This window comes from Mytilus edulis, chromosome 8 (assembly GCF_963676685.1).
Source record: "Mytilus edulis chromosome 8, xbMytEdul2.2, whole genome shotgun sequence".
NCBI classification, from domain to species: domain Eukaryota; kingdom Metazoa; phylum Mollusca; class Bivalvia; order Mytilida; family Mytilidae; genus Mytilus; species Mytilus edulis.
Genome location: NC_092351.1, coordinates 44,916,629 through 44,936,115, shown reverse-complemented (window position 1 = coordinate 44,936,115; position 19,487 = coordinate 44,916,629). Strand labels below are relative to the sequence as shown.

Below are 19,487 nucleotides of genomic sequence, written 5' to 3'. Positions count from 1 at the left end.
GATCTCTCCCAATAGTACTCACATGTTACAACTCATCACTATCAAGCAGCTAACCAAATATGAAGTCCTTATGTTCAGTAGTGTGAGAAAAGCGTGACAAAATTAACTGTTCTACAAACAGACATGGAGATTGCATTACATGTATTGGCCCCCTTTTAGAGTGGGGGTGTAAATTTGTAGTTTTACAAATAAATAACAAGAAATCTATAAATTAAGCATCTTATTTTATTTTTTGTCAGGATGGTTCACTTTTCTGTTCTGGTGCTATACCAATTAACAAATTGTTTTTAGGTGTACATGTTAATGGATTGAGAGAACACAGTGTCACTTTATAACCATGTTCTTTAGCTAAAGCTGCTCTATCTGTGTCCACTAGGTTGGCACAATATTTACCTGTAATATAAATATACACAGTATCAACAATACACAATATTTACCTGTAATATAAATATACACAGTATCAACAATACACAATATTTACCTGTAATATAAATATACACAGTATCAACAATACACAATATTTACCTGTAATATAAATATACACAGTATCAACAATACACAATATTTACCTGTAATATAAATATACACAATATCAACAATACACAATATTTACCTGTAATATAAATATACACAATATCAACAATACACAATATTTACCTGTAATATAAATATACACAATATCAACAATACATATTATTCCATATTGGTATTATTTTAGTAGGTTTCTCTATATGAATTGGATTTTGAATAAAAAAGCATATTCACCTGAGAAAGTGTTATTCACCGGGCTAAACGTCACGCGCTTTTACATGCTACGTTATGGTAAAATGTTTCATGTAAAATTTGTTTTGGTACAATGTATTATGTTTGTCATCAAATACATTTTATCTCCTCGGAATATGGAATAAAACAATTACTGTCTTTTGTTTCGGTAAATATGTGGTTTAATTGACTTTTGAAAAACTGATATTCACTTCGGCCGTCGGCCTCAGTGAATATCATTTTTTCAAAAGTCAATAAAACCGCATATTTACCTCATCAAAAGACAGTAATTGTATAATATTTACCTGTAAAATAAATTGACAGCATATTAACTACCTGGTAAACACAAGATTATGGCTGAAAATCATTTCATAATGTGACTTTATCGTAATATCGTGAAAGCATTAACTGTAGCACCTATTTTTCAATCCGTTTAATACATATGTATACTGAATATTTATGTTGTACACAATATATTTGAATTATATGCATTTTTTTAGTACTTTCATTTTCTGCTTTCTCATTAAGTTAAGTTTTAGGTCAAGCATCATTTGAAAACAAGAATGTGTCCATAGTACATGGATGCCCCACGCACACTATCATTTTCTATGCTCAGTGGACTTTGAAATTGGGGTCAAAATTCTTCACTTGCCAATTAAAATAAGGAAGATAAAAAATATCAGGAACATGTGTACTAAGTTTCAAGTCGATTGGACATTTTAACTTCATCAAAAAATATATCGACCAAAAACTTTAACCTGTAGCGGGTCAGACCTAGAGACAGACAGACGGATGAATGAATGCAGACCAAAAAAATATATATTTTAATGAGCAGTTCAAAGAAAATGTTAATAATTTGCAAGTGTTACTGCAATGACTGACAGCATACCTTGTTCCTCTAAAACCAATTTGAATTCTGTCTGATCTGCTGCATGTCCTAAAGTTAAAAAATCCTACAAAAATCAATATAAATTATTGTTAAACAATATGATGAATCATTTATAAATATGGATTCTATATCATTCATCTAGTGCTAATTTTAGAGGATCTAGAGCTGTAAATGTATTGCCGGTAAAAACCAAGAAACCCAGTATCACTTAATTTACACTTTTCTCCATCCATGAAAATTGGAACCACCCAAACTTAATTCACATTAATGAACTTTAAAACGGATAATTAGGGATCATTTTATATACCAACTATATGGTATAGGCTATTTCTCATTGTTGGAAATCATACAATTACCTATAATTGATTGCATTCACTTCATTTAAACTTAATTTATTTTCAATTAACATGACAAAAAAAATCATAAGTAGATGAAATTACATGTATCAACTCAAAAAATGACATGCGATGCATTTTTTTCTATACCAATAATATATTTTCAAAAGCTAACCAAACTGGGGAAATATTTTATTACCTTTGCAATAAATCAATTTTACCTTATATACTATCCCAGAATCCTTGTAATATTTGCTTGTTGGATAAGTCATTAGATGAGTATTTTGTATACCACCATAGCAACAAGGGCAGATAACAAATGATGCATTGTTTTGTAAACACTGTTTCAACACCATATCAGTAGCCACTCCACAAGCATGTAAACACATTCCTATGTCAAACTTTCCTCTAAAATAATCCTGATTGCACTGGGAAAAAAGAAGACAAATTTGTATTATAAACCTGATTTTAAAACCAACAGCTTGTTTGACTTGTTGTTTATGGCTGTACTGAGCTGATTTGTTAGTTGTGTGATTTTACTAAAACATCATTTTCATAAATGCTGAATGTATAATACATCTAATTTACAGATTGAATAGACATCTGTCTTTCCATTAAGACTGTAATTTGCCCTCAAGACATCACTTGGTTAATTTTGTTGTTGGCTTGTGGTCTAATATACTAAATATCTCTTTTTATTCATATTCATAATGTTCATTTTGATGTTAGAACCCCAAAATGACAATATTTTTACATAAATTATTGACTATTTGTTCTTATCTTGACATCCTTGGGTTAACATTAAATTATAGCACTGTAATGTTGTTAATAAGGTTCAACCAGAAATTTCTTGTTTCATACAAGTCTTCCTTTAAAAACTTTAAATAGCATTTTATGTTCTGGTGAATAATTTTACCTGGTAAATAACCACATTCTTCATGTTCAGTTTATCAATTCTTTGTTTGGCTCTTATCAGAGATTCTTCCTTATTCTCTATCAAGTATACCTGGAATAAAACTAAATATAAGTATTCTTACTTTCTAGAACCAGCAGAAACCAGCATTTCTTGGTAGTATAAGATTAAAACATATGCATATTAAATAGTTGGTGATCTTTCATCATACCCTTGTAATTTCATTTTTAATTTGAAACATGTATAATAATTTCATGTTTGTTGAATTACTAGCCTGTTCCATTAAACCACATTAAGAACCAAAGGAAAGACGTTTCTGAATCAATGTTTTGGACATATTTTGTGTTAATTTATTTATGTTATAATAACCATCTGGAGCAGGCACTACTTTAATAGAATTTTTCCTTTCCTAATGCCATGCAGGTTGAACTAATAGGTTGTATTTCAAATCCTTACGCTGTAAACCAGTGCCCTGTGGAAATTGTTAGAATTTATATAGAATCTGCTTCAGTTAGCAGATAAAGTGGTCAAATAATACTTACTTTGCATTCAGGAAGGAAATGAGCAACTGCAATTCCAAGATGACCCTGTAAATTAAAGATGTCTTGGTAATGAAAAAGATACATACAGGAAATGTTTGACATAAAGTAAAATTGAAAGTATCTTTTATTTTCTATGTTTTTAATGGACATTGTCTATATCATGGAATCAGGAATGTTTACCCACAATATATGGTTGTTTCTGCACTTGATTAAAACAGTAAATCATACTATCTACATTTTTTTGTCATGTAAATGAAAAGACTAAACAATGGACTGACAGTTTTGAGTTTGTTTGTTGTGCTTTATTTTTTTACATATACTTACAATTTCATGCTGGTTAGTCCAACATACAAAACTTCAAACCAGAAAAAATTTCAAAAAGATATAGGAAGATGTGGTGTGGGTGCCAATGAGACAACTCTCCATCCAAATAACAATTTATAACAGTAAACCATTATAGGTCAATGTACAGCTTTCAACGAGGAGCCTTGGCTCACACCGAACAAGCTATAAAGGGCCCCTTAATTACTAGTGTAAAATCATTCAAACGGGAAAACCAACGGTCTAATATCTGTTCAAAACATTAAAAACACCATACCCCACCACTGCAAAAATCTACAATCACATCTCCAGGTTTGGCAAGCTCTAATACAGCTGTCACTAAGTTTTCTAGCTGCTCACATTTTCTTAACAGTCGCTTCTTTGGAAGTTCTAAGAAAATAAGAAATTAACAATATTAGGTATCCATTTGAATATATATTTTTTCCGATAATTCTTAAAATATTTTGGCAATGAGTGTTCTAAAACTCAGAAGGTTACAGTTCAAATTAGTAGTAGTTTTTTTAACACTCTAAAATAGGTCATTAACTACAGTTGATGCATACATCTTTTTATTCAAGATATTTTGCATTAACACAATGTACTTTTAGCTTCTAATTGTAACAATGTATACCACAAAAGTTGATTTTAAATTTCTTTCAAGATAGATATTTTAAGGAAGATCAACCTTATTTGGGGCGTCATGCTCGAATCTTTCTGAGCATGCAGTACATGTATCAGCTCTTCTTGTATGCCTTACCTAATCCTGGATCAACTCCTTCTGGTACTTCTGACCATAATATAGCAGTATTATCTCCCCTTGGGTGTATTCCTGTTTCTATTTGGATTTCACCTTTCTAAAAAAGAGAAAAATAGACCTTTATCTACTTTTAGAATAAACATCATATCAGAAAATTTTAGTCTCAGAAGTTTATGTGTCTTTGCATTACACAAAGTCCCAATAAGAATTAGAAAGGAAGTTAAATACATTCGCTTTTTTTCTAGTTTAAGATTGAAATGAACTATTTTAAAAACTGTCTTTTATTGAGAATGGATTCTGAAATATTCAGGAAGAGAAATAACTGCTCAATCTGTTTGTAGATAAAAACCCTTGCGAAACGAATGTAACCACTGTTTTTTTGTCTAGTCATTAAAAATTAAATTGCAACAACTTTTCCTTTCACTTGGTTTCATAAGGGCTATTCCAGAAAAAAATGTATGAGGGGGTTGGAAGGCATTTTTTGTCAGCACCCACCACCCAGACAATTGTAATTAAGAATCATAGTGCATTATAGTGTGAAAAGGTGCTCTGATACCCATCACCCATGTATTATTAATACAATGTGCCTTCCAACCCCCCCATACTTTTTTTTCTGGAATAGCCCTAATGAAATATGAAAAATAATGGTAAAAAAAATCACCAACCACAACTTTATCTAAGGCACTCCATACATCTGGTTTAATAGGCCTGTACTTTCCTCTACACATACGACTGAAATAGAAAAAACATGAAAATGTTATCAAATTAATTTTTTCAAATATATTATGTATGATAACCGGTTAATGATGAAAAAGGACATCTATATTGCACTCTTATTTATAGCAACAAATGCTAATCTGCAGTTGGTAGTATAAACAACTGTCAACTTTTCCAAACATTGAAATGACATATCAGTAATTAGGAAAAGTTTTAGCGTTAAGATTTATTGACTCGTTGCAGTTAAATCACTAGCATTCATAACATTAAAAGTACTTTGTTATGCGAGTTTAAAATTTTAATTTTTTTTTCTTGAATTGTCTCCTTTAAAATTAGGACAAAAAAAATAGTTCAGAAATAATTCTGTCAAGCCATGCCTATGCCAATTTTAACATGGGTAGGCATTATATTTGTCATTATCTTTATACCAAGCATACAAAGGTTTCAAATTGACAAATATAATGCCATTCTCTGTTAAAATGAGCATAGAGCATGGCATAGTAGAATTATTTCTATTCTTATAATGAAAATTTTGAGCTTCTGTATTTTAAAGAGGACCTATTATATATACTTGAAAGGCAGTCATTAGTATCCAACCTTAGTTCCATTTCATCTTCATTTATTTTCTCAAATAAGCCTTCTTCCACAGTAAACTCTATTGGACTAGTCATATTTCTGTTCTTTGCAAGCTTGCCCAGTTTGTATCCACACTGAATTGCTGTCTGATGAACCCTGGGAAGGCTGGTCATGTGATCAAACCATGTGATAATATGTTTTAAATGATGCTGAACTGATGCTATTTTAAAATCTAAACTTTCCTAGAAAAATAAAAGTTGGCCTATATTAATTAATTTATTTCCAAAGTTTATAACTACATGTAGAAGATTCATTATAAAGTATTAACTGAAATTTATAGTGTGACACTAATTTGTTTAGGATTTTTTTGCATATAAATAAAGGAAGAAACTGATCATCTGCTGTTAATACCTTTAAAAAAAAACACCGAAATCACCTCTTGTTTCAAGCAAATTTTTTTCTTTCAGTATTAAAGGTTTAATATTTTTTATTTTGTGGAGTATTGTTTTTCTTATAATTCATTTTCTTGTGTCCAACATTTTCTAAGGTATTTTTGTTCATTATTATGCTTTTTTATGGATCCTTTAGTAAATTCTAACAGTTCTTACAAAATATATTGTACTTACAAATAAATGATAGATATTTGTATAAAGTATAAGGTCAGCCATTGTAATAGTAGTCCCTTCAGAGTATAAATGAGAAAATTCAAGATTATCAATAGTCATCTTCTTCAACAAATTTTTCAAATTATTAACGCTGCTATTGTCCTGAACAATTTCTCCATCACTGCCACCATTTATCACAGAATTGCTTTTCTTCTCCTTCTTATATTTTATATTTTTGTTATTTGTTTTCGAACGAACTGTTTCGTACTCAGCATTTACATTAACATAAAACTTTGTCACACCATGTGGATTATGAATTTCCCTATTGTACTGGAACTCTGTCACATCTTCTTCAGTTTTCAGATTATCAGCCTCTTTCTGGATCTGTTTTAGAAAAGGTCTTTTCGTTTTATCATCATTGTGTATTTTTGGCGGTTTTAAGAAATGCCATTCTAATTTCATTAAGTCTTCTGGTAGAGAAAATACTGTTGATTCTTCATTCCTGTAAAACATATTAACCAATAATTACTGCTAGTTCTAAATGTTATCATCAGATCAGTGGTCAGTGCTTTGGTACTGGCATGATTTATTTCATTTTTTTTTTTAATTCTTGTTTTTTAATTCAGAAATTATTGAGAACTGTTGATCCAACTATTTCAGTCAAAGTAAATCTTACTTAGGTTAATTTTTCTATTTTATGCTCATTTTCAAGTATATACTGGTATGTATTATACAACCCTAAAATACTTTACATCAATCAAAATAACAATAACTTATTCAATCATTTTTATCTTATTTATATATTCAGACAAGAAGGAAGTACACCACTAATTCATGACCCCATTGCTTTCTATGTTCAATTCCTCAATTTCAAGCAGACACAGCTCTTTTGTTTGAAGTTCAAATAAAGTGAAAATTATTGCATTTCAATTTTAAGGTGTAAAAGAAAGAAATGGTTCCTGGAACTTTGGATGTACCAAAACAGGTACTTTAGATCTGACAAACAGGCAAAATGTATCCTATTTATAAAATTGATGCAGTTTTTTAATATTCAAAATTATAAGTCAAAAAGTGTTCTACAATGATAACCAGTCATTCAGCTTTCATTTAACACCAACAATACCTAAATATTCTACATATTTTGAAAGTTACACTCATGCGTAGGAACTATTTTGTGTTAAATATGTACTACTTTCTGGTATGTGCTTTCTGGCCGGGACGAATTAATGGTGTTACACCAGAAAGCATGCTATAGTGCCCTACATCTTCAAAATGCTCCCTTTGTCCTTTAATCCTAGCTCTATTACCTTATTTTATTAACCAGCTGGCTAACTGTATCAGGTAACTCTACCTCACATAACTTTGTCCAACCAGAAACCTAAAACAAAAACATTTTAAACTTTTGAAAATATTGAAAAATTTTAAACCAATTTGGTAAATGTGGAAACATCATAGTGTAAATTCTCAAGAAAAGTGAACTGTTTGATATACTCCATGTTTGCTTACTGTTCAGAAACAAATATCAGCCATAACTTATTATGATACAAATAATTGTCAACTAATCTGGCCTTTCTTTATTTAAAATTTTAGCTAGCAATAGGGAGTCATATTGGGTCTTATCAAACAACTGCTTAAGATTTTATATACAATGACTATGTTAATATATAACAAAAATGTGTCTCCAGTACACAGATGCCCCATCCGCACTATCATTTAGTATGTTCAGTGGACCATGAAAATGGGGTAAGAACTCTAATTTGACATTATAATTAAAAAGACCATATCATAAGGAACATGTGTAATAAGTTTCAAGTTGATTAGACTTCAACTTCATCAAAAACTACTTCAACCAAAAACTGTGTCCTGAAGCTGGACAGACGGACGAACAAAGAAACAGACGAACGAACAGACGGACCCACAGACCAGAAAACATAATGCCTATAAATGGGGCATAAAAACAAGATTTGATTCATGTACATATTATAGTGTAACAAGGATTAAAACTCACCTCAGCACAGGCTTTTAAACTGCCTCCTCTGAATCCCTGAAAGAAGATATTAAAACAAACTTATGGAATACATCTTGATCTGCAAAAAAGCCAATAAGGTGTTAAAAGGCCCCCAAAAAACTCATACAAACTGATATTGAAGTTATATTCTAAACAGGCTATTATTTGAACTTGGAATTATTTTTAATTATGGAATTTGCTTCATTTCTGGTTATTGAAATTTTTAATAAATTCCATGCTTTTCTGTACTAAAATATTCTGTGCTGCGCACAACACTTTCTATTACAAAGAAAATAGTATATTTTCAATAGAATGTACTGTGCCGCGCACAACACTATCTAACCAAAATACATTGTATGGAAAGTGTTATTAACCGCTCTGACAAAAGATCATAATACTAAATAAACATGGAATTTATTAAAAAATTTAAACACAAGAAATTATGCAAATTCCATAATTAAAAATAATTCCAAGTTTAAATAATAGCCTGTTACTAGCAAAAAACCAAATACATTCTAAATAATTCATTTCTTATATCATTTTACAAAAAGCTTCAAACATTTATGTTCATTAATATTCAGTTTCTATATTTATGCATTTTGGAACCTTGTTATCTTTTCAAAAGTATTTGACCTTGATGGTACTCTTGGACCAGTGTCGTTGCATAAGGTCAAAAGCATGTTGGTTAATTCAAGCAACACGTTTACTTAAGGAGCAACTACAAATGTATCAAATTCTAGACCAAAATTAATTTAAAGATATAGATTTTCATCATTGAAATTCACAATTTGCCATTTCAGAATCTATTGAAGGATTAGAGGTATTTTAAATGATCATTGCTTGTTACAAGTAAACAAGTATTTTTTTTTTGTAATGATAATTATATAATAACCATTTAACTAATGTTAAACTTTTGTTCCTTCATGAACCCCCAAAAGCAATAGGAGAGCTATTAAAATAGGAAACTTATATATCTAATCATCTCAAAAATATCAAGGAAACTAATATATTTAATAATCTCAAAAATATTTAGGAAACTAATATATTGAATCATCTCAAAAAATAAATATATCATTTTTCCTCTCAATCATTAAAATCAGAGAAAAATCTAACATATCTAATTCTGCATCAATAAGTTACAATGTAAATAAATAAAAAGGTATATATTGTCTGCAAGCATTATCAAGAAAGTATGCATTATATTTACATTATATTTACATTGTTTACATCTAATGGTCAAATCATTAAAATCAGATCCTTGAAAAAGACTTATTATGAAATATAATCACTTTTGAAAGCTTATCCAAAGTGGATTTACTTATATGAATCACCTTTTTTCTAATTAAATTACAATGTAACTATATAACAATGACAGGAAATACTTATCAATTCATACCATGTGTCGAAAAATTGGCTCTCAGTGGAAAACTTACAGAATTATAATTGGCTTATTCTACTTGAAATGTTAAAGCATTATATGTAATGAAGAATAATTTCATAGCTCAGCTTTAATAAAATTCATATTCTAAAGAATAACATGTAACTATTAAGTAAAATTATAAATTGCCTTTGCGCAGAAAGTTAAATCAATTGTTAACTGTTCTAACTAACTAATTGAATAGAATAATATCCTAACTTGAATTTAAAAAAAACAACTAAAATTACAAAATCGTGAAGAGATTTCATGCTTGGCCTTGAGGTACAAGTCCAAAAATGATCAAAGCATATAAATTGACTATTATCATAACTCAAAATTTACCAACTGAAATAAAGAATTTATTATAATGAGATAAAAATAAGAAAAATTTCAAACATTTACAAATGGCTAAAATTTCTGAGTACATAAAAAAATCTCAAGTTTTTATCAAAATATAATTATTATAATAGTTCTAATTTCTATTTTATTTTCATTGTCAAAAAGAGAATTTAGCTATGGACATGATAAAGAAGCCATACCAAAAGATCGTCTAGATGCTCTTGCGGTCTGTCAATATGTGCCTGTGACACAATGTATCTTATGGTTCCACATAACCCTGATCTGACCCAAATATCATCTGTCTGTCGTATAACTGGAAGCAAACAGTCTTGTTCATCATCAATGTCAAACACATGTTCTGTTTTATCTAAGGTATCACGACTGATTTTAAAACAATTAGCTTCATCCAAATTTGTCCTTGTAAATTTTAAACTAAATGATTCCGGGCTGCAGTATTGAACAACAAACAGAAGGGCTGCAGATGACAGTGGAACTAAAATTGTTTCATCATCTATTGCTTTTCCTTCAAGATATATTATATTAGAAGCCATATTCTATCTAGTACATTGTAATCTTCAGTCAAAATCTGCAATATAAAAGAGAACTTATTACCCATAATACATGAACTCAATCCATTGTTTTAATTATTATATTATCAATACATTTTTATTATTTGTAATAATAATGAAAACTTAAATAAATCTTCCAAATTTTTATGGCTTTTGACCCAAGAAATCTTAACTCTTATGAAAAAAATTTATAAAGGTTCTGAAGAACCCAGTGTTTCCCCTAATTTTGGTGTTAATCGCAGGCTCAACAAAATTCAGGGGGGGGGGGGGGGGGGGGAATTCTAAATATTCCTCGATACTATCTTTTGATAGTAAGAAGCTTCTGTCCAAATTTGGTAAAAATCCAGGATAGTTTATGAATCTAATAAATGTTTAATAAACTTAACTGCAGACTGTATGTAATGTTAACTGGAAGAAAAACCAATTCCGTTTATAAGTAAAATACAGAAAAACAGGAACAAAATTTCAACAAAATTTCAATCTTTATATATACTTTATATATACTAGCTTTTGATCATAAACAAGGTTCTGTCAAAGTTTGGTTGAATTCCAGGATAGTTTAAGAAAGGTATTAAAATTTTAAAAACTTTAACCACAGAGTAAATGTTATGTTTCCTGGCACAAAAACTAAGTCCATTTATATAAGAAAAATAACAAAAAAATCAGGAAATTTTACTTCTGGATTCTATCGTTTGATCATAAACAAGCTTCTGTCCACATTTGATAGAAATCCAGGATAGTTTAAGAAAGTTATTCAAATATCATAAACTTTAACCACAGAGTGAATATTTGTGGACAACGCTGACGACTACAACAATGACGATGGAATGTATGATTGCTTTGTCTCACTTTTTCAAATAAAGGACTACTACTAACATGACTAAATAGAGTTTAATGGCGACTACCCTTGCGGGTATTGCGCCAGATTACCTTATATAAAAACATTTCAAGTAAATGTTTTAGAATTATCATTATTTAGGTATAAGCCTATATTATATATTATCATTATTTAGGTATAAGCCTATATTATATATTCATATAATAAAGGAGATCAGGTATAAATCATCTTATATTGACACTAAGTCTAGTAGATAATTTGAGAGTGAATGCATATAATGTATCTGTAATCCTTAATTCACAATATATATTGTTGTTGTAATTCTGACCAAAGCTTGTTGTAATTACCTGATTACCAATGATGTCAATCAATAGACCACTTTCGAGTTCATCCGTCACCGGAAAAACTCGTGAATTATACGCGCTTTTATCACCGTCATTTGTGCGTTTCGGGGCGTCGTCACTTCCCTTCCAATGTTGAGCGAGTGGTTGGAAAACTATAGTTCTATATTATACGAATTATTCGGCAAATTGAATTCTCAAAATTGACAATCAACACTGCTGTCGTTAGGGAATTGTCAGTAAGTACCTACAGAGCAACCATTATTTCTAGTTTATCCTGCACAAAGACGATCCTTAAGACGCTTGATGAACGTAAATAGTGCAGGGATACAGGCGACCCCCTCTATCTGGTAAATGACGTCATAAAGGCGTGCATAATTGACGAGTTTTTGCCGGTGACGGATGAACTCGAAAGTGGTCTATTGTAACTGATTTTATGCCCTTCATGGGCCCTGTAATTTGACACTCTATAGTCAAATAATACAAAAAAATATACAAATAAAAAATCCAATTCCAAAGCAGCATGCACAGCATAACTGTATAACCTTTCATTTTCAAGATCTTAGACCAAAGATTTGTATATTAACTATACAAATCCTTGCTTAGACTTAGATCAGACTATTTGGTGCCCTATTAGATTTTTTTTATTACATCCGTTATAAGTTATCTAAATATTATGTAGGGATACCATGATGCGAAGATCTTTTGGTTCAAAGTTTTATTATACCTCATGAAATTATACCTTATTTTGTCCGACACAAATCCACGTGCAAATCTTTGTTTATCTTTTAAAAAGGGGAATCCCTGAAAGGGGAGGTAAGAACAAAACACGGGAAACAACTGTGAACTTACTACAAACAGAAACAGGTAAATTTGGCAGTGTGAATATTTATAAACTAACTTTTATTTTCTACAATTGGCGTTGTGTTTTTCTGACCTACTACAGTGCTATGGGTGCATTTTATCGGCACTGGATTGAATTTATTAGAAGCCGTCAACCTGTCGCCAGTGCCCCCTATTCACAAATCTTATTTAGAAACTATCCGCCTGAAAATGAGTTCGGCAGTAAAAGTATCTTTCCCGGTAAAACTTTTGAAACAAAGTCAAGTTTGGTACACTTTTTGTTGATGGTATATACCGGTTTAAGTATTTGAAAAATATTTAACGTAATATCAAAAGTATTGTTTTCTTAAAATTACGGGAAATGAGAGGTTACTTCCGGATGAGCATTAATTCAAAGGATTGTATTTGAGTGATTCGGCTCTCAGTCATTCTGTCGCCATACACAGTACAGTGGAAATTTGTATGCAATTATCTCAACACACTTCCAAATTGATCGATTAATTAATGACCAATAATTAACTGAAGGCGTTAATTGTTGATTGGCTGGACAGCGAACACATCAAAAGGTAGAAATGTAATTATCTTAACGTTTGTGAATGTGTCAACACAGTTTGTCTAGCTCCACACGTTGTCCAAAATAAGAATTACATTTCATTTGTATTGAAATAATAATTTAAACAAACTTTATAGAGTCGTTATATAACATCTAAAAGAGATTCTGTACACTTGTCGGTGTTTCTTGTTCATTAGATGAATGACAAGTTCTTCAGTTTCCAAAAATAAGGGAACTATAGGGCCTGTTTGAGACCTTTGACTTTGTTTATTGTTTGCTTTCTTCTTTACCAGGCCATTTTTCACTTATTGCAATACACACTTTTGATTTGTTTTGTTTAATATGTGATATTCCTTTACAACGAAAAAGCATAAGGTCTGGAACAGTACTGAAAGTGAAAGACAGATGCAGAAGTGTTTGATTTTTTTTTTGGCATACATTTTTTTAGCTGTTAAGTAAAAGAAATATCATCGGCGGATCCATGGGAAAAATTTGGTTGATTATATAGGGAATCATTGAAGCATGACTGGAGCGGTCCCCCCTTAGGAAAATTTCTGGATCCGCCACTGAATATATGGATTTTAGTTGGTATGATGTGTTGACACCTAGAAATATACCTCATGTAATTTCCATAAATGATGTATTTTATATGTCTCTTGTGATCTATGTTAAATATATATGTGATGTGATCTTGTTGAAGAACTACATGTACTTAAAAAACAAAATAACATGTATCGATAAAATTGTAAATAAAAATTTATTTATATAAAAACTGAATAATGCAAAAACACATAATAGACCTTATCCCTGTTTCGGATCTGTAGCACTTGACCCAAGAATCTGCCACAATGGCACCATTTTAGTCACCTAAGTCATATAAGTTTTAACTTGAATATTGCAAAAGCTATAAATGCATACAATAATCATGATAATCATTTACTTAATGTACGTTGTGGTGTCAGACATTTTTATACAACCGCAAAAATTGAAAATTTTTTGGTTGTATATTGGTATCACGTTGGCGTCGTCGTCCGAAGACATTTGGTTTTCACACTCTAACTTTAGTATAAGTAATTAGAAATCTATGAAATTCAAACACAAGGTTTATGACCATAAAAGGAAGGTCAGGGTTGATTTTGGGTGTTTTGGTCCCAACAGTATACGAATTAGGGGCCAACAAGGGCCCAAAAAAGCATTGTTCTTGGTTTTCGCACAATAACTTTAGCATAAGTAAACAGTGAGTGAGAAATCTATGAAATTTTAAAATAAGATTTATGACCACGAAAGTAAGGTTGGAATGATTTTGGGAGTTTAAGTCCCAACAGTTTAGGAATTAGGGGCCAAAAACAGGTCCCAAAATAAGCAATTTTCTTGGTTTTTGCACAAAAACTTTAGTAAAAGTTTATAGAAATCTATGAAATTTTAACACAAAGGTTTATGACAACAAAAGGTAGGTTGGTATTGATTTTGGGAGTTTTGGTCCCAACGAATTAGGGGCAAAAAGGGTCAAAAATTAAACTTTGTTTGATTTCATCTAATATTGAACTATTGGGGTTCTTTGATATACCAAATCTAACCGTGTATTTAGATTCTTAATTTTTGGTCCCGTTTTCAAATTGGTCTACATTAAGGGTCCAAAATTAAACTTAGTTTGATTTTAACAAAAATTGAATTTTTGGGGTTCTTTGATATGCTGAATCTAAACATGTACTTAGTTTTTTTTATAATTATGGTCCCAGTTTTCAAGTTAGTCCAAATCATGGTCCAAAATTAAACTTTGTTTGATTTCAACAAAAATTCAATATGGGGTTCTTCAATATGCTGAATCTAACCATGTAATTAGATTTTTAGCTCACCTGGCCCAAAGGGCCAAGTGAGCTTTTCCCATCACTTGGCGTCCGTCGTCCGTCGTCTGTCGTCCGTCGTCTGGCGTCGTTAACTTTTACAAAAATCTTCTCCTCTGAAACTACTGGGCCAAATTACACCAAACTTGGCCAAAATCATCATTGGGGTATCTAGTTTAAAAAATGTGTCCGGTGACCCGGCCAACCATCCAAGATGGCCGCCATGGCTAAAAATAGAACATAGGGGTAAAATGCAGTTTTTGGCTTATAACTCAAAAACCAAAGCATTTAGAGCAAATCTGACATGGGGTAAACTTGTGTAACAGGTCAAGATCTACCTGCCCTGAAATTTTCAGATGAATCGGATAACCCGTTGTTGGGTTGCTGCCCCTGAATTAGTAATTTTAAGGAAATTTTGCTGTTTTTGGTTATTATCTTGAATATTATTATAGATAGAGATAAACAGTAAACAGCAATAATGTTCAGCAAAGTAAGATTTACAAATAAGTCAACATGACCGAAATGATCAGTTGACCCCTTTAGGAGTTATTGCCCTTTATAGTCAATTTTTAACCATTTTTCGTAAATCTTAATAATCTTTTACAAAAATCTTCTCCTCTGAAACTACTGGGCCAAATTTATCCAAACTTGGCCACAATTATCTTTGGGGTATCTAGTTTAAAAAATGTGTCCGGTGACCCGGCCAACCAACCAAGATGGCCGCCACGGCTAAAAATAGAACATAGGGGTAAAATGCAGTTTTTGGCTTATAACTTAAAAACCAAAGCATTTAGAGCAAATCTGACATTTGGTAAAATTGTTTATCAGGTCAAGATCTATCTACCCTGAAATTTTCAGATGAATCTGACAACCTGTTGTTGGGTTGCTGCCCCTGAATTGGTAATTTTAAGGAAATTTTGCTGTTTTTGGTTATTATCTTGTATATTATTATAGATAGAGATAAACTGTAAACAGCCATTATGTTCAGCAAAGTAAGATTTACAAATAAGTCAACATGACCGAAATGGTCAGTTGACCCCTTTAGGAGTTATTGCCCTTTATAGTCAATTTTTAACCATTTTTCGTAAATTTTAGTAATCTTATACAAAAATCTTCTCCTCTGAAACTACTGGGCCAAATTAATCCAAACTTATTCACAATCATCTTTGGGGTATCTAGTTTAAAAAATGTGTCTGATGACCCAGCCATCCAACCAAGATGGCCGCCATGGCTAAAAATAGAACATAGGGGTAAAATGCAGTTTTTGGCTTATAACTCAAAAACCAAAGCGTTTAGAGCAAATCTGACAGGTGCTAAATTGTTTATCAGGTCAAGATCTATCTGCCCTGAAATTTTCAGATAAATCGGACAACCAGTTGTTGGGTTGCTGCCCCTGAATTAGTAATTTTAAGGAAATTTTGCTGTTTTTGGTTATTATCTTGAATATTATTATAGATAGAGATAAACAGTAAACAGCAATAATGTTCAGCAAAGTAAGATTTACAAATAAGTCAACATGACCGAAATGATCAGTTGACCCCTTTAGGAGTTATTGCCCTTTATAGTCAATTTTTAACCATTTTTCGTATATCTTAATAATCTTTTACAAAAATCTCCTCTGAAACTACTGGGCCAAATTTATCCAAACTTGGCCACAATTATCTTTGGGGTATCTAGTTTAAAAAATGTGTCCGGTGACCCGGCCAACCAACCAAGATGGCCGCCACGGCTAAAAATAGAACATAGGGGTAAAATGCAGTTTTTGGCTTATAACTTAAAAACCAAAGCATTTAGAGCAAATCTGACATTTGGTAAAATTGTTTATCAGGTCAAGATCTATCTACCCTGAAATTTTCAGATGAATCTGACAACCTGTTGTTGGGTTGCTGCCCCTGAATTGGTAATTTTAAGGAAATTTTGCTGTTTTTGGTTATTATCTTGTATATTATTATAGATAGAGATAAACTGTAAACAGCCATTATGTTCAGCAAAGTAAGATTTACAAATAAGTCAACATGACCGAAATGGTCAGTTGACCCCTTTAGGAGTTATTGCCCTTTATAGTCAATTTTTAACCATTTTTCGTAAATCTTAGTAATCTTTTACAAAAATCTTCTCCTCTGAAACTACTGGGCCAAATTAATCCAAACTTATTCACAATCATCTTTGGGGTATCTAGTTTAAAAAATGTGTCTGATGACCCAGCCATCCAACCAAGATGGCCGCCATGGCTAAAAATAGAACATAGGGGTAAAATGCAGTTTTTGGCTTATAACTCAAAAACCAAAGCGTTTAGAGCAAATCTGACAGGTGCTAAATTGTTTATCAGGTCAAGATCTATCTGCCCTGAAATTTTCAGATAAATCGGACAACCAGTTGTTGGGTTCCTGCCCCTGAATTGGTCATTTTAAGGAAATTTTACTGTTTTTGGTTATTATCTTGAAAATTATTATAGATAAAAATAAACTGTAAACAGCAATAATGTTCAGCAAAGTAAGATTTACAAATAAGTCAACATGACCGAAATGGTCAGTTGACCCATATAGGAGTTATTGCCCTTTATAGTCAATTTTTAACCATATTTCGTAAATCTTAGTAATCTTTTACAAAAATCTTCTCCTCTGAAACTACTGGGCCAAATTAATCCAAACTTATCCACAATCATCTTTGGGGTATCTAGTTTAAAAAATGTGTCCGATGACCCGGCCATCCAACCAAGATGGCCGCCATGGCTAAAAATAGAACATAGGGGTAAAATGCAGTTTTTGGCTTATAACTCAAAAACCAAAGCGTTTAGAGCAAATCTGACATGGGGGTTAATTTGTTTATCAGGTCAAGATCTATCTGCCCTGAAATTTTCAGATGAATCTGACAACCCGTTGTTGGGTTGCTGCCCCTAAATTGGTAATTTTAAGGAAATTTTGCTGTTTTTGGTTATTGTCTTGAATATTATTATAGATAGAGATAAACTGTAAACAGCAATAATGTTCAGCAAAGTAAGATTTACAAATAAGTCAACATGACCGAAATGGTCAATTGACCCCCTAAGGAGTTATTGTCCTTTATAGTCAATTTTCAACAATTTTTATAAAATTTGTAAATTTTTACTAACATTTTCCACTGAAACTACTGGGCCAAGTTCATTATAGATAGAGATAATTGTAAGCAGCAAGGATGTTTAGTAAAGTAAGATGTACAAACACATCACCATCACCAAAATACAATTTTGTCATGAATCCATCTGCTTCCTTTGTTTAATAGTCACATAGACCAAGGTGAGCGACACAGGCTCTTTAGAGCCTCTAGTTAATATTTAGGACCGGTTATCAAATTGGTCGACATTGAGGTCTAAAGGGTCCAAAATTGAACTTTATTTGATTTCGTCAAAAATTGAATTCTTGGGGTTCTTTGATATGATGAATCTAACCATGTATTAAGATTATGGATATTGGAATACCACAAAGGGGTGGTAAGAATTGTCTTTGGGAGTTATGGCTCAAACCGTTAAGAAATAAGGTGCAAAAAAGGGGGGAAAAGGGTTTCCAGGTTAATAGACAATTACTTAAGTACAAAACATAATTTAAAAGCAGTGTAAGGCTGGTAATTGAAACTCATTTTAATATCTCACCTAAACTGCTCTTAAATTATGTATATTGGAAATTTTCCAAAAACATTATTAGGGCCCTGCCTTTAGGCGGGTCGCCCTATAGTGATCAGTCTGTCCGTCCATAGTGATCAGTCAGTCCGTCCGTCCGTAACACTTTAACTTTGTGTCCGCTCCATATCTAGAGAACCATTATAATTTCATACTTTATACTTTACATGTTTATTAACCACCACCAGAGGGCGTGTCATGATGTATGTACAACTTCCTAGGTCAAAGGTCAAGGTGGGTCGCCCTATAGTGATCAATCTGTCCGTCCGTCCGTAACACTTTAACTTTGTGTCCGCTCCATATCTAGAAAACCATTATGATTTCATACTTTATATTTTACATGTTTATTAACCACCACCAGAGGGTGTGTCATGATGTATGTACAACTTCCTAGGTCAAAGTTCAAGGTAAAAAAACTGGTTTCAGTTGACAACCCTGTGTCCTGTGGTGAAGATCATGTCCGCTCTATATCTTGAGAACCGTTATGATTTCAAAGTTTATACTTGACGTGTATATGAACCAACACCAGAGGGTGTGTCATAGTTTATGAACGACTTCCTAGGGCAAAGTTCAAGGTCAAAAACTTTGGTTTCAGTTGACAACCCCATGTCCTATGGTAAAGATTGTGTCCGCTCTATATCTTGAGAACCGTTATCATTTTAA

The 19,487-nt window shown here is 31.7% G+C and overlaps 2 protein-coding genes across 5 annotated transcripts in view; one reads left to right on the top strand and one right to left on the bottom strand.

Moving 5' to 3' along the window:
• Window positions 1-203: 203 nt before the first annotated feature.
• LOC139485689 (glutathione S-transferase C-terminal domain-containing protein-like) lies at window positions 204-12,970 on the bottom strand. Of its 3 annotated transcripts, none has more exons than XM_071270327.1 (14): window positions 12,831-12,970; window positions 10,382-10,767; window positions 8,426-8,461; window positions 7,725-7,795; window positions 6,439-6,919; window positions 5,834-6,054; window positions 5,185-5,251; window positions 4,520-4,616; window positions 4,040-4,152; window positions 3,442-3,486; window positions 2,903-2,992; window positions 2,208-2,414; window positions 1,652-1,715; window positions 204-393 (listed from the first exon to the last, which is right to left on the bottom strand). In XM_071270327.1, exons 2-14 carry the CDS (start codon window positions 10,730-10,732, stop codon window positions 236-238), a joined length of 2,001 nt encoding a protein of 666 aa, XP_071126428.1. In that variant the 5' UTR covers window positions 10,733-10,767; window positions 12,831-12,970; the 3' UTR covers window positions 204-235. The 3 variants fall into 3 exon arrangements, with proteins under 3 accessions (XP_071126428.1, XP_071126430.1, XP_071126429.1); XM_071270329.1 differs by having other exon boundaries at window positions 12,867-12,967; XM_071270328.1 differs by lacking the exon at window positions 12,831-12,970 and adding an exon at window positions 12,672-12,788.
• A 195-nt stretch (window positions 12,971-13,165) lies between these two features.
• LOC139485690 (mothers against decapentaplegic homolog 1-like) overlaps window positions 13,166-19,487 on the top strand; it is a 26,508-nt gene continuing 20,186 nt past the window's right edge. Inside the window, exon 1 of one of the 2 annotated variants that reach the window (XM_071270330.1) lies at window positions 13,166-13,338. The gene's annotated coding sequence lies outside the window, so the exon portion shown is untranslated. Of the gene's footprint in view, window positions 13,347-19,487 lie in introns of both variants that reach the window. The other variant, XM_071270332.1, reaches the window with a different exon arrangement.